Source organism: Rhinolophus sinicus, linkage group LG03, assembly GCF_036562045.2.
Source record: "Rhinolophus sinicus isolate RSC01 linkage group LG03, ASM3656204v1, whole genome shotgun sequence".
Taxonomy (NCBI): Eukaryota; Metazoa; Chordata; class Mammalia; order Chiroptera; family Rhinolophidae; genus Rhinolophus; species Rhinolophus sinicus.
Genome location: NC_133753.1, coordinates 7,595,400 through 7,611,217, shown reverse-complemented (window position 1 = coordinate 7,611,217; position 15,818 = coordinate 7,595,400). Strand labels below are relative to the sequence as shown.

The 15,818-nt window shown below is 38.4% G+C and overlaps 1 protein-coding gene across 4 annotated transcripts in view; it reads right to left on the bottom strand.

Annotated features, from left to right (window-relative positions):
- ATG2B (autophagy related 2B) overlaps positions 1 to 15,818 on the bottom strand; it is a 64,122-nt gene that overhangs the window by 20,374 nt on the left and 27,930 nt on the right. For all 4 annotated transcript variants that reach the window (XM_019746329.2, XM_019746347.2, XM_019746338.2 and 1 more), the window contains 13 exons: positions 14,240 to 14,435; positions 13,814 to 13,956; positions 8,840 to 8,997; positions 8,270 to 8,442; positions 7,658 to 7,808; positions 6,527 to 6,726; positions 6,282 to 6,362; positions 4,907 to 5,013; positions 4,649 to 4,741; positions 4,038 to 4,108; positions 3,557 to 3,633; positions 3,102 to 3,272; positions 1,404 to 1,545 (listed from right to left, as the gene is read on the bottom strand). In XM_019746329.2, coding sequence (XP_019601888.2) covers positions 1,404 to 1,545; positions 3,102 to 3,272; positions 3,557 to 3,633; positions 4,038 to 4,108; positions 4,649 to 4,741; positions 4,907 to 5,013; positions 6,282 to 6,362; positions 6,527 to 6,726; positions 7,658 to 7,808; positions 8,270 to 8,442; positions 8,840 to 8,997; positions 13,814 to 13,956; positions 14,240 to 14,435 — 1,763 coding nt within the window. The remainder of the gene's footprint in view (positions 1 to 1,403; positions 1,546 to 3,101; positions 3,273 to 3,556; positions 3,634 to 4,037; positions 4,109 to 4,648; positions 4,742 to 4,906; positions 5,014 to 6,281; positions 6,363 to 6,526; positions 6,727 to 7,657; positions 7,809 to 8,269; positions 8,443 to 8,839; positions 8,998 to 13,813; positions 13,957 to 14,239; positions 14,436 to 15,818) is intronic.

The window sequence follows — 15,818 nt, the reverse complement described above, 5'->3', positions numbered from 1 at the left end:
ATTTCATATTGACAATTCTATCCTGTGGGTGGAGCTCTGGAAGAAACTTCTTAGACAATATTGCAAGCGGAGGGGAAACTGGGTACACCCAGCAGTGCCTCATCTAAAACTATAGAAAATGTCTGCTTACAGAGTTGCCCAACATGGCTCCAAGTGACTCCAAGCCACAAAACGAGTATTTCTTGGGGTGCTGGGTACCCACATGGGAAACTGTTCTCACAATATGAAATTCATACAAGAGTGCATGTGCGCCAAAATCTCTATGTGAACATACATTTTTATACACTTATATTACATATTGTAATAGATTCACTAAGTCGTTCTCCATCCAGTCGTTCAAACTAAACATTGTGATATAGACTGAGAACAATAAGATAAATCAAGTGACATTTTAGCCTAGATTTTAAATTCTTCTATGGCAGCACCTTGAACTTATAAATCCTTACAAACGCCCAGTGCCTAGCACAGAATCCTGTATGTTGAAATTGCTCAGTAAATACTCATTAAATATTCTTTCCCACATAAGTAGGTTAGCTGCTAATATTTATTACAAATAAAGTGGTACATAGGAGGCTAAAGGTTCCCATTTGCTTCTTTAGTTCTAATTTAGTCTAAATTAGAATGAGAGCAATATTTAATGCTAAACTTTTAATACAACACAAAATAATTTTTAAAAATTAGGACAATACAATATATAGAAATGGCTAAATTCAACCAATTAGAAAACAAATATTTTTCAGATAGGTGCTTCAATATATTTAGATGCTTCCACTTGGCTTTCAAAGCTCCCTAACCGTCTGGTTCCTCCCTGCTTATCCAACTTTATTGTCTAATTCTTTTCAATAAAACGGGGAACTTTTGTTCTAGTAATAGCCTGAGCTGCTAGATCAGTAAGGCACAGGCAAGCCTTCGTCCGAGCCTCCGCTGACGTTAATGACCTGGCCAAGATCATCCTCTCTCCCCTCTAGGCACCTAAATCCTATCCCCTTGTTAAAAGCCAACTCATCTCACTTTCACTCAAGTCTACTGAACCGATGCCAATCCTTCCCGAACAGTACTTAGAGTATATAACACATTCTGAAGTGTTTTCTTACATCATTTCTGAATTGTTCTAAGGAGTAGCACCAGTCTGGCTTACTGCCAGTTTGCCTTACTAAACTATAGCTACCAGAAAACATAAGCTTTGTCTTCCACTCAATCTCCATCCCCCACAACACCCAGGCCAGTCTTATTTACTACTAGACACTCGATGAACACAATCTGATTGACTAATAAACATCCACCAAAACTCAGACTTGTCTTTTCTTCAATAAATTACTCACTGAAGAATTTGTAAGAATACAAATAATGTAAGCCTCGCCTACAACATCAAGCTTCCAGAGAAAAGCCCCGGTCTGTCTTACCATTAGACTGTGGCTTTACAGACGAGGTGGCTTGGTGCACGTCAATCTCCTCCATTGCATCACTCATCAGATCTCGTAAAATCTGTTGATCTGCTTCAGGAAGTACTGGACCTCGTGAGGATGATCGACCACCAGACTCTACCTACAGTCAAAATACCTAATTAAAAATAACTGAAAGGGCTCTAAAAAGCAAACTATTTAACATTATTTTGTCCTGGAAATAGACATTTTACAAAACACCAGAAAGAGGGACATATTCATTTTTCTACATTCTGCCCAGCAGCTGCTGAATTTTCATTTTCAGTTTTTAGTTTATCATCACCCCAACAACTACTGGCAAATAGAAAATAAATGTGTCATCGCCTCAAAACCAGCACGGAGAACGGGAAGCTCGAAGAGGCAACACATTAGAAGAGAGGCCAGGTGACAACAACTGCAGTCAAGCTGAGGGACAGGGCATCTCGCTCTGTAGTCTGATCTGTCGCCACCTGCTGGCTACAACTCCTTCCACACCTTTGAGACAGTCCCTGCAAGTCAGCGCCTCATTCGGGAGATGAGCAGATACCACAGGACAGTCGGGGACATGCACGAGAGGGGACATCTCCCAATGGGGGCTCACAGGGGTCAACTGCAGCACTGACACTTAGCCATTTTGGTTAGTGGATTCATTAAATCCACATCAGGCTTTTTAAATGTGAGCATGACTATAAAATGGAAACATCCAATTTGAACAGGATAATTTAAAATAACTTTTTATAAACTGGAGAATGTTTCCAAAAAGAGAATCAACAGCAGAGAGGGCGTGTCACAAATCACCTTATTATCATCAGTGAGAATACGGCAGCAGTAAGGAATCGAAAGGAGAAGTGTAACACAAATGCAGTATGAGATCGTCCTGAACAGAAAGCAATGCAAGGCCAGTCTGACCCTCACTAGAGGCTCCATAACCTAAGAGAATTCTGTTCTCAGAAGAGGCTACGAAGAAGAATGAAAACACACTGAAAAATTAAAAAGTGCTGAACAAAGTGGACATTGTTCAATCTGGACATAAGTGAGTGCAGAGGTGTGACACTTGCGGGCATATGGAAGCACTGAACCAGGAATCAAAAAAATCTGGCTTTTGTTGCTGTTTCTATTACTAATTGGGACAAATTGCCTAAATTCTCTGGGTTTTAGCTTATTCATCTGTAAAACAGAGATAGTAATCTCTCTAACCTCTGCATCAAACTGGATTAAAGGAAATCACATATGGCAAAGTATACTGAAAACTGGATAGTATGATAGATAACAAATACGTAGGATAATATTCTATGAATCAGTCTTCTGGTAATAATACTAACACCTGCCATCTACCTTCTCGTAGCATTTTTACATACAAAGTTCTTACATGACATACGTTTTCTTTTTTCCGTGAGGACAGATGAAAATAACTTAAGTCTGGAAAAAAGTATTATGTTGGTTGAGAAGATTAATGTTCTGAAACAAAGAATATCAAACAGCAGAAAGATTTTCCAAAAAGGCCCATGGAATCACCTTTCCAGACCCCATCACTCTCAAAGTAAAGAACAGACAGAAGATTTTTCAGCTTCTTTTCTACCTATGCCTGTCCTGCGACCTCACTGCTGTGAACATGTCACTCGTGTGCATGAAATGGGGCCGGGGGTGAGTTAGTTCTAAGGAGCGACGCTGCCGTTGTACCTGTGTCTTTTTTTGAGGGGCTCCAGGCTTCACGTCCGCCTGGTGAGCTGCATGTAAGTCCCCGTAGCTTGCAATGTACTGAATGAGATTCATTAATGCAGCACACGAGTCTGAGCAGGTTCTGATATGGACAATGTCACTGGAACAGTGTAGTTCAAAGCGCGAGTCAGCCTGGACAGGACACAGGGAAGAAAAGATGAAATGTTTTCCAAACAAGGAACAAAAATTTCTTTTTCTGGCATAGGTTTACATAGAATAAAATATAACATGACAATGTGTCTTGTCATAGGAAATATGTATTTATCATAACTCAATCTTAATTTTAAAATATTTTATCTATTTTTGACCAAAATTAGGTAAATGGAAAAATAATTTTACAGTAAAGTCAATACTTTCTTAGTCTCTCCTATAAAAAATAAGACAAATAAAAATTTCCATTTATTTTAATAACTTACTTGCTCTCCATCAGAATCAGGCTTCACTGCAGTTATGGTTAATTCCAAAAGCCCCATATCCATCACACGAACGTAATCTAAAATTATAAAAATAAATAAAATGTCTGAGTACAGCTTCCAAAAAATGCTTATCCAACCAACACCTAATAAAGCTAGCATCTCTTTACAATTCATGGCAAGTAGTGTTACAAATATTTACAATCAACGGAAATACAGTTTCATCCATAAAAATCCTACAATTCACTTTATTTTAGGTAGAAACGAAATTTGTCTTATAGTAAATGGAGTACATGTGATTTAATGTACTTAGCAACATGAAAACTTTAAACTGATATTTAATAAAATCCTTAGTTCACTGGCATTATTCTGGAGTTTAAATGCTTTAAAATATTCACACACAAAAATCTGTTATTAAAATATTCATGTACACAAATGTTCTTTTAGCATTCGTCTAGTGCAGATTTTGGTTTTTAACTCTTACCTCTATTCAGATTTACAGTGACAGTATTACACTTGTCAGACAGGTGTAAAGCAGCTTCATCCAAGATTATTCTGAGAAAAAAACGATAAAATCAACACCTAAAAAACTAACCTCGAATATATGCCACATGATATCTTATTTGAGTCATGTGCAGCTTCTAACTTACAAATGCCATGTGACATTTCTTTAAAATTCACTGTTTATAAGTGCTAGACATATTTAAATGGTGTAAAACATGAGATTAAATCATCTGCTCAAATTAATTCTAAATTTTCAGCAGTTTTTTTTTAATAGATGCCCAAATTCACAAAGTTTAAATTATGAAAATAAAGTATATCAGGTATTATGGGAAGTTTACGTACATATTTTTAAAAGTAAACTAAAAATCTCAAGAATTCATCTCCTCCCTAAACATGAAACACAGTAATGAATAGAAGAGATGGGACAAATCATCTGAGAAAGAAAAATTGAAAACTGGGATAAAGAGACATGACTATTAGTAAAAGAATGTTGATTTTAACAAAAGATTGAGACTTTAATAAAAGGGTTTAGGGAAGTAGCAGTATGTTTTGAACAGCTGCCTTTCCATACAATGAAGTTCACACAGGTACCTGAGAGTAGAAGATGATTTATCCAAGGCAACGCTACTTGAGACACTGAATGTTTCCACAGTAAGAAGAGATCGGATTGGCAAATAAAGAGGCCTAATACCAAAAAGAAACAACAGAACATCAGTCTGCTGCAACAACAGAAACACCTTTTAAAGAGCATTTGGAACTTTAACTCTACTGAATTCAATGTATTTTTTTCCCAAAACTTAGTACATACTTTAAATGATAAAATTTTATTTTGTTCCATTGTTGACTAACCTATAATCAAGTGCACAGCTCCAGAGATGAACATGAAAAGTTGTAAATGAAGTTGGAGGATTATATCCCAGAACAGGTTCATCAGCAATATTCAAGAAGTATAAAATCTATAATCACAAAAATATAAAATGCCCTGCTTTAGAAGAAAAAAAAAGTTTTGATAGATCATTAATACCAATGCAAAACAAAGTATCTCACAGAAAAAGCAACCATTTATTGGAAAATCATAATGCTAAAAGAAAAAAATCATCATTTTGAAGGAATTCATTTCAAAAAGTATTTGCAAAACTGGACTTTGAAATAAAAAGTCCCATCCAACAACTGCAACGCTACAGAAACCTTAGAAAAATCATATCTTAGGAAACTAACCAAGTAGGTATAATATACTTTCACATTATTTTGCTTGGAGCAATTCTTGAAAAAAATACATTTTCCTAAAGACTGCTTAAAACTGTCCATCTGGTTTTCTATATAATCCATTGTTGGGAGAAGTTTTTTTATCCTTAGTTTGTATCTAGTTCAGTCTGAAAACCAGTCCTTCTCACCAACGTGTGTTCTCACATGTTTCTAATCTAAGCAAACAAGGTTAGGCTAAATCTCTCCCTTACAGCCCGTTCAGTGTTCATACTCTCCCACTGTACAGATGAGAGAGAGAAAGAGAGAGACAGAGGCAGAGACAGATATAGACAGATACAAGTACAGATAGAAAATCTTCTCACGTTTCTATAGATAGGTAGACAGATAGGCAAACAGAATATCTCATGTTTCCTAAATGCTTTTATGAAAAAAGCCTTCTGAAAATATTCAAGTTTAAAATAATTTATTATCTTCCCAGCACAAAGAAAAGGTTCCTCTTTCTAAGGAACATGAACAAGACCCAATGGACGTGTTTTCATTCTCACATAAACCCAAAGTTTCCTGTGAAACAACCAACTGTATTTCGTTAACATATACAATTATCAGACTGGAAATTAATTACAGAAATCCTTATACGTGTCTCAAACCATGTTATTGGCCTACAGAATAATTATGAAATTATGGCACTTAAAAAGAATATATGGTTATAAGTGCAAGTCCAACACATGATTTGTTGTTCCTCTGTGCCAGGTACCAGAACACAAAGTCCCTTTTCATGATATAAAGGATAACTCTGTCTCTGAAATGTTTAGAGACCAAAGTTGAAGGTTTCCAAACTAAAAATCAATCACAGTCTGGAGTGGTGAAAATCTTCTGTTTCCTAACCTAAGAGGGGGCTGCTCATACACGAGTGTTTACTTCATGATAACTCACTGAGCTGAACTTATAAATAGTACATACGTCACATGTCAATATAAAGTACAAAACTCGACGGACACATCCATACCAGCGCTCTCACCTGCTCATGCCAGCTCAGCCCGGAAGGGAGAATTCTGTGCTGGAGAGTGGCTCCTTTCAGGCCTACAGCAATGAGAAATTCCTACAGAGCAACAACGTAAGGAATTACATTCGTTACCTATTCAGTCCTCCAATTCAAAACTTGACTTCTTTTAAAGAAAATAAATGTGTCTTTTATGCAATCATTTTAGCTAATAATCAAATCAACAGCAAGTATTTAATGACATAAAAGTATAAAACACAGACCTTTGTATTGGACTCTGATTTATCGGATACTATTTTAACTGCAACCGAGAGCATATTCAAAGCGTCTCCTCCAACACCATCAGAAGATGCTCTATTGAGGCCATCTTCTTCAGAGGAATAAATAGTGGGTTCCAACCAATGTGGGTGGCTTGAACTGGGCAGTCGTACTTCCGTAGGAAGAATCACTCCATCCACTATGCCTACATTCCCAGTGAGGTGAAAAGATAACAAAATCATTACCTGAAATTAGTTCACGGACTTCTGTAACTGAAAACAAAAAACCACGTACTTCACTGAATATGACATAATTCTGGAGGTGAAACGACCAAGAACCAACTCACTAACAACACCTCTCTACTAATGTTGGCATGACTGGCAGTACCCAACTTAACAAATAATTAAGATTTAAAATGCTAGGAAAATTAAATTTAATAAGAAAAATCTGATAAGCGTTAAAAATGCACAAGGATCTCAGGTCTATTTATAAGGTAACACAGGAAATGAGCTCAAGAATGGTAAATTCTGTGTCTGTTACCAACAGGAAATACTATTTAAGAGAGAAGTTGGAATGTAAAGTCCTACCAATTGATCAGTGGGTCATAAGATATGGTATATCCATAAAATGGAGTATTATTTGGCAATAAAAAAGAAGGAAATACTGACACACTTGGATGAATCTTGAAAGCATAATGTCAGTTGCTAAAGACCAATTATTATATGATTCGATTTATATGAAACATCAGGAATATACCATAGTGACCGAAAGTAGATTAGTGGTTGCTTAGGGCTGGGTGGGATGGGAGGGCTTTTGGGGGTGGTGAAAATGTTCTGAAGTTGACTGTGATGATGGTTACACAACTCTGTGAAATATTAAAAACTAATGAAATATATACTTTAAATGGGTAAATTGTACAGTATGTGAATTACATCTCAGTAAAGTTATTGTAAAAAAAAGAACATACAGTCAACTCCCAATTTACAGTAAGTATTATTTGCCAGTGGAATCAGAACAACCCACAGAAAATAATTTCTAATATCAGAATTCTGCTCTCAATAGATTTGCTTTATTAAACAAAATTTAAACATGTCTAAGCAGAAGTGAACAAAACCCACGTTTAACATTTGTCCTACCTTTGTGGTATAGACTGAAGCTGCTAGAATGAAGGCAGATGTAGTGCTTGTCATCAAAACCTTCATATTTTGTCACGCAAAATAACGAACCACTATTGAACTCTAACCAAAATTCACCATGCTTGTTTTCCAGCAGATCTCCATTATCTTGCTAATAAAGATCAGAAAACACAGAGTCATTACTTAAATGCAGAAAAGTAAGAATGACCCAGGGAGGCTCCTTCTTGACTCAGTCGAGGAGAATCTCACACTGCAGCTAAGAGTTCTGACTCCTGACCCATCCAACACAGTGGTGTTAAAAACTGAGTAATTAAATGCTCTGTGGGGCCTCTTCTGCCAAAGGAATCCCTGTATTTCATCCTTCTACTCTATAATGGACAAATTACTAGTTAACCACTTCAAGAGCACACCCAGCAGGTTTTCCAAAATAAGGTATATACAATGTTTGTCTTTTGATCTGCAATGAAAGCGAAATTTCCAAGTTGCTATCATCGTGGCGTGCCTCAGAAAAGTAAAACAACCTCAAACCACCTCGATGACTGGATGTGTATAGCATGGTAGATCTAAAGCAAACTATACTTGAAAAAACACTTGGCATTTGTAAATCCTTACCTTTACGTCTGTAAACACTGCCATTAATCCGTGATTAATACTCAGGAGAACGGAGAGAAAACTCTGTGAGTTCTTGTTCTGAGGGTCTAGTTTTTTTTTCCTACGGGAACGATAGTTGGGATCAACAGTAGAAAAATAGTGCAAACTCTCCTCCTCAGATCCACTTTCCTCATCTATGAGGAAAAAAATGTCACAATTACAGGGGCCTGACAGCTTGTTAAATAAAACAGCAACTTGACCATTATCACGAGAACATTTATTAATTACACAACCTGTTTATTTTTACAAAGAATCTGCATGACAATAAAAATGGCCTTGCCGTTTTTTCATTTTACCACTGACCTTCAGACAATGTATACCTTATCACTATAAAGGGAACATATTTAATTAATAACAATAGTCTCAATATACAGATAGAAGTGGGGAACTATAAAGTACTGAAAGATATTATAGAATATAGTTATAAATGAAAAAACATCAAAGAAATATTTTTAAATCCATCAATTGAAAAAGCTCCTACTTTATTGATAAACCAGGCATCTACATCAGAACAGATTTAAAATATATTACCATAGTGAACTGTAGATTTAAAAGGGCTAAAACTATCTTTGTTGAAGGTATTGATCAGTTGACTGGCTACTGAGAGCCCGATACCATATGAAATGTTTTCAAAAGTCTCTACCGGTGAAGGCGCTGTCGGCTCCCACAGCAGCAAGTCATTAAAGATTCTATAAAAACAAAATTGAAAAATAAGTACACAATTCCTAGTCCAAATGAAGGCAAACTAAAGAATACCCCTTTTGGAAGTCACGTGAATAACAATTTTTCTAAATGGTGAAATAGAAATAAGATTCCACAGAGTAGCTTTTTTTTTAATATCAATTATGTCCATATAATGGAAAAATAACTGATATGGCTGTAACGCAGGGCAATGAGAAAGGAATGTATACAATTAGATACCAAACTAGACTCCTGCCTAGTTTTACCTGTGTTATATGCATCGAGTTACATGCACCTGAATGCACTTTAAAGGAGGGAGTTAATTAAGTATACAAACCCTTGAAGGACAAAAGGAAGACTGTACCCTATACGAGAGCACTCTGTAAACCCTAACAGATTATGCACTGTGTCACTGGGCCCTCTCATAATCCTGCGGGGCAGCCAGGGGAGAATCCTTACTCTCACTTGACACTGAAGAACGGGCCTCAGAAAGGTTCAGTGAACTGCCCAAGGTCACACAGCTAATTAGTGGGAGAACTGGGACCAGAGCCCAGATCATGCCCAGCTCCCAATTCAGTTCTTTCCTGTCACTCACTTTCTCCAGGGATATCTGCGTTTTCTCTCTTTACCAGGAAGCACAGCTTTGTGGCGGAGGTTGCATGAGATGAAGAATGCATAGGGAACAAGGAATAGAGGAAATGCTTCTAACTAGCTCAGTAGCCTACTCCACACTGATGACTAATGGGGTGACAGATGTCAAGCTGTGCTAACACCCCATCCTACTCTTTCGAAGAACTGTCTCGCACTACTCAGATGCCCTTCTGCCCCTCCGCTCCCCTCCCCTCATCCCCCATGCTCTAGTTTCATAAAAGCTCAGGCTTTACAACACCCTCTACGAAGCCCTTCGTTAGGTCTGGACCCATGGCATGTCCTTCACACGCATGCAGTTCAGTCACAGCGCCTGTAACACATACTGTATTGTTTCCCCTTCCTAGACTGTAGCCCCTCGGGGACAGTGACCTTTGTCTTCATCATCTTTGTATGCGCCTGGCACAGTGGCTGTCACACAGCAGGCACTGAAGGTTTGATGATGGAAGGACCAGGGGATGACTCATGTGGAAGGGCTGCCAAAAGCACAGACTCATCGCAAAGCCTAGTGCGAATACCAAGCAAGGTGCCAAGTGATACGCCACCCTGGCCCCTTCCTGTGAGAAGCCACTTGTCTAGGAATTTCCTGGGCCAGTCCCTGAGCTTCTGAAGCCCTAGAAAGTACAAACCAGGACTGAGAGCTGTGACTCTCAGTAGACCGGAATCCTCACCCAAAAGGACTCTTGTGGAAGCATCACTAGGTAAAGGATACTAGGGACAGAGGGCAGAAATAGGTCACATCTCAGATACACGCAACTGTGCCCCAAAACTATGTGTTACTCAATTGGTTCACTGCTTCCTGGACATAGTTACTGAAATAAGAGTTTCAATCCAGATCTCAGTCTAAACTCTGATATAAATACATAAATAAATAACGAAGGTATAAAATGAATTTTCTCAGGACACGCTCTTCCCTTTACCTTATTCCCTATAAACCATTATCCGCTCCTCATAGGTTAAGGAGAAACCACTGACTTAAAACTTGGACTTCACGGTATGTGACGTGTAATAAAGTTTCATATGACTGTACTGTTTTCCTTATTTATATTTTGGTTCTAAACATAGTCGTGATGCCATAAGACTCTAAAATGTTGAGTGATGATTTTACTATCAAGAAAGAAAACACAAGGTATGTAAGGATATACCACGAAGATTCTGCGACTAGGAGCCTAAAACATAACAGATGCTCCATAAATATTTGACTTCATAAAACCGGTTAGAATTATTCTTTATATTCTATTTTTAAGGACTTTTGACACAGAAAAATTCTCCTGTCTTTCCTGAGACTGTCTTTCTAAAAAGACAACAGCTAGTTGACCGAGGCACTAAAGGAATAGTATCTTAAATGTATGAAGTAAAGGCAATTGGTTAAAACTCCTGCTCAAAAAGATATTTAAAAAGGATATACCAGGAGTGCCAAAAAAATGTATACACATGACTTGTATTCATCTTTTGGTATTGGTAAATATTGAGTATTACAATTTTAATACAGTTTTTTCCTTTCTTAAAATGTGTATACATTTTTTGGCACCATCTGTATATAAAAGGCCCTTTAGAAAGATTTGGATGGGGTCTGAGAACTAGATGGCAGTAGTGTGTAAAGTGACACCCTCATCTTGATGGCTGAGCTGACTCTGTCGAAGAACGTCCTCGCCTCTGGGAAGCTCTCAGGCGCTCCCAGTTGAGTAAGGTGCCTCACATCAGCAACTTATTCTTAGGTTCAGGGAAAAGGTTCTTTGTGCTGTACTTGCCACTGTTCTGTAAGTCTGCGAATGTTTTAAAGTTTTTAACATAATATTTGACAATTAAAAAAGATACGATGCTACACAAGAGGCAAAGACTTCACACCGTGAGGAACTTAGATATGTGACTTACACGATCCATAGCGTGAGAGAGCACATCAGTGTTTATCTAAGTCTAGGGGCCTGAGAGACCAGGGGGCAGAGTAAGATGGAACAGAAACTCCCTTCAGCAACCCCATGCAGCTAACTCCCCAGGTGAACAGATATTCTCAAGTTGCCTGGTTTACCAGCCAGCTACCCCGCTGCCATCCGGACTGATGTCCCCACGTGCTGGCTGCTGGAGGACTCCTCTCTAGCACACCTGAGCACTTCTGTCCCAGGAGCTGACCTGTATGTTTTGTATATTCACCAAGGGTCCATTGTGTTTGGGCTCAAATCTGCTCATCCCAGCTTTTAGAATCTGTTATTGTAAGTATAGTTTAATTAAATACTGTGCTAACTGATGACTTTTAAGTATACAGACTGAGGTGAAAAAAGTCTTAAAACCTAGAAGGATTTTGCACTCAGGCTGCTTTAAAACTATTTTTTCACTCCACTTTAAAGAAACTGAAACTGAAAAATGCAGACAAAGCCTTCTGGGTATTCATTATATGAAAATTCTAAGCAGTGGCTCATCCTGAAAAATAGGCCTTGCCTATATTTTAAAAAGAAGTGGTAAATGAACATGTATTTATACATTGAATGTTTACGACATGTATCCCTGTTCTGATGTCGCAACTGAACCAACGGCCACCTGGTCAGTCAATGCAGAAAGAGACAGAAATGTGGTAAGCCGTTCTGACCTCTGAGCTGGGCCTTGAACTAGTTGTTTCCTTTTGCTCACTCTTAGCCTTGTGCATTTGAAAGCTCTTAGTAGACATTCTTCAAGTGTAAAATAAGGAGAACAGGCTAGAGATCAGTGGTCTCCAAACTTTAGTGTAAACCCTAACAGTTAAAAAAAAACAATAAAGCTCTCTATGGTGAATTTATAAATTATATGCAACTATTTATAAATTGTGTATATTATAAAATGTAAATTTTAAAAGGGGATTTCTTTTTAAGTTAAATAGAAGTACTAACGTTTTCTTCCACAGTCAATGCCTACCCGTGAATCTCATGTTCAAGACAACTGAACTAAGTGGATCTTTGCAGAATTTATTTTCTGATTCTAAGACCAACCGTCATGGTCACCGGTAGTCAATGAGGAGACCCAGAGCTTAGTATTAATAGTTCAGGAATGAAGAGCCAGAGCTATTTGATACCAGGGAAATCTGCAGCAGAAACAACAGTGTGGGGCTTCTGAAGGTTACCAGAAACGAGAATCACCTGCTTACAGGTGGGAAGCTAGCCAGCCATGACAGACACTAGGACATCTCTACCTAGAACCCCATGTGACCATCTTTCACGTACGCTATAGAAGAGGTTCCTTCAGTAAGTGGAACAATAACAGTACCGTTGTTTCCCCGAAAATAAGAGGACCTAGCCAGACAATCAACTCTAATGCGTCTTTTAGAGCAAAAATGAATATAAAACCCGGTCTTACTTTACTATAAGACCAGGTCTTTAATAAATATAACATAATACCGGGTCTTATACTAATTTTTGCTCCAAAGACGCATTAGAGCTGATTGTCCGGCGAGGTCTTATTTTCGGGGAAACATGGTAACAGATGACCGCTGCGCGCTTACTACATGCCAAACACTGTTCTCTGAACTTTTCCAAGTGTTGTGGTGTTTAACCCACCCAACAACCCACTGAGGCCGGACAAGTGTCATCTCCATTTTAGATGAGGACACGGAGCTTCCAGAGGCGAGAGAAATTGTCCAAGGTCTTGACAATCTGTGATGTTTCAACTCTAGAATGCCAGTCATTTCAAACTATTTGCTTGGTATGTATGTTTAAAGGTTTTTAAATATAATAAATTAAAAATTTTATATATAAGCTTATAAGTTAGAGTTTATAATTCTAACAAGACCCTTTGTTGAACTCTAAGAAGGGACAGTCCTTATACAAAGACTCTGGGATGCTGATTCTCCCCCAGTGTCTGCTGGGCCTCTACACAAGTACCTCCCAGCTCTTTTCATGTCACTGCACACACAGAAGGGATATCTGCTCAGTCCCCTCTGGTAAGACGACAGAGGGCAACCAGCCAATGCGAGGGCTAAGGGAGTATCTCACACGCACGTAACCCAGTTACCAGACACACTGGTTAGGAAACTCTGCTATGACAACAACACATCATAATGGTAATAGTTCTCTAATCAACACCATACAAAGTATACAGAGCTGGTAGGTAATATTAAAGCAAGGGAAGAAAGGGGGGAACGAGGAGGTAGGAAGGCAGTTAGGCAGAAAAGTCCACCCCAAAGACTCGACTAAATATGTTTCAACTCACCTATTATAAAGCTTCTCATAAAAGCTTTTATTGGGTAGTGTTACATGAACATTGGGTAACATAAGTTCCAGCACATAGTGAGAATTGCTGATTGCTTTATCCTGAAACTCTGTCATTTCGACAGGGTCTCCTGGCATCACCATCTAAAATAGTTTAGTGGGGAAAAAAAGAAGAAAAAATGCATCAAATAACCATTTTATGTTTAAAATAGTAGCAGCAACTTATTCTATGCATAGGACTTGGTATGTCTGCAAATAAATTAGCGTGTGACTTTGAACTTTTAACCAAGGAAAAAAATAGTCAATCTTGGAGTTAAAAACCTAGTGTAAACAGTATGGGGAGTATTTTTTTAAAGATAAATAATGATAACCATGGCCGTATGATACAGGATAATTCCTGCACTGCACGCTCACACTTTCCTTTTACCTGTTCGTTCTCAAACATCACTCTACGAGAAGAAAAGGGCGAGGGGGCTGGTCTCCTCAGGTCACACACGTCTTTCAGGGAGTGAGCGCCTCCTTCCTCCTCTTCCTGATAGTGGCCATCACTCTCCTCTTCTTCCTCGGCTGCTACTCGCTCCAAAATGGAATGCATTGCTGGGGGATTTATTTTCAGTACGATTCTGAGAGCAAAGACAATTTTTGAAATCAAGATCTATGTGTAAACCACAAAACTTTAGCTTTTATGCAAATTTATACCAAGACCACTGACTGAATCATTAATGGTAGATTCGGCTTCTCTACAGGGTTTAATCATGTCTAGTGTAACTCACTTCTGAGCATGTTTTAAACTGCAAAGTGTGGAACTGATGAAACCAGTAAATGAAAGAAGGGCATTGACACTTTATTCTTGGGTAACTGAAAAATCTCATCTTTTAAGGATAAAAAGGTTCTTTTTCCAATTTCATGAACAGCCAGCAAATGTTACCTAAGAATTAGGTAAGAATTATTCTCAGTAATCTAGTCCTTCCCACATGCGGCCTGTTCTGCTATCGTGGCATACGCGCATACCTAAGAAAGCTTGTGTTATAAAACTGTTCAAATGGAAAAGGAGAGATTGATTAGGGGATATTTTCAGAACTGCAGACAAAGTCATTTTTTCTCCTTCAGGACTGTCACTAAAAGGCTTGTGTTAATCCTCTGCCAGCACAGCACCAGCACAAGGCTTTGTCCCCTTCTCATCACCCACCAGCCCACTGTCGTGATGAGGCATGGCACCCTCCAACAAGACCGCTGTATTGCATCTAGAACAGCTTTTTTTTGTTGTTTTTTACTAAGTAGGTGGTGCCAGTTGGTCTAGTTATAAACGATAACAACTGTTTCCTAATTTATAGGTACCCTAATGTAAATTGTGCTTCTGAATTACCTAATTGAAGTAGATCCGTTTCTCATGAGTTTGTTTTTTTTTAATTTATTGGGGTGACAATTGTTAGTAAAATTACATAGATTTCAGGTGTACAATTCTCCTATGCGTTTCTTATGATGAACGCATGCTCTAACCTCCTGCTCCTTTTCAGGCCTGTGCTGATAATGTCTGCCCAGGAGTCTGACAGGTCTGATCCATAGCGGGCGGGGGATAAGAGAAGGCAGGCAGGAAACGGCACACAAAAAGATCACTTTTAGAGAGGCTTCAAATACCAAGTTTTCAATATAATAATGGCTAATTATGTCAAGCAAATGAAGGTCTTTCAAATATAACGCATGCCCACTATCAGGCTAATGTAATCGCAGGAATGATCGCTCCTGCCAGAAACCCTGAAGCACTGTTCCCTAAGTACACCTGCACACTGGAATCAGCTGGATGATTTTTAAACTGTACTGACACCCAGGCCCTGTCCGACAATCTCAGGGTGGGGCCCAAGAACCAGCATTTTGTCAGAGCGCCCCAGGTCTGACAAACACTGTCCCAAAGCATTACTGACTATAAAATTCATTTGACAACTAACCAAATGGTACCCTATGATATCTCTTCTACTGTTGCCTTCAACTATTTTTAAAATGGTTAA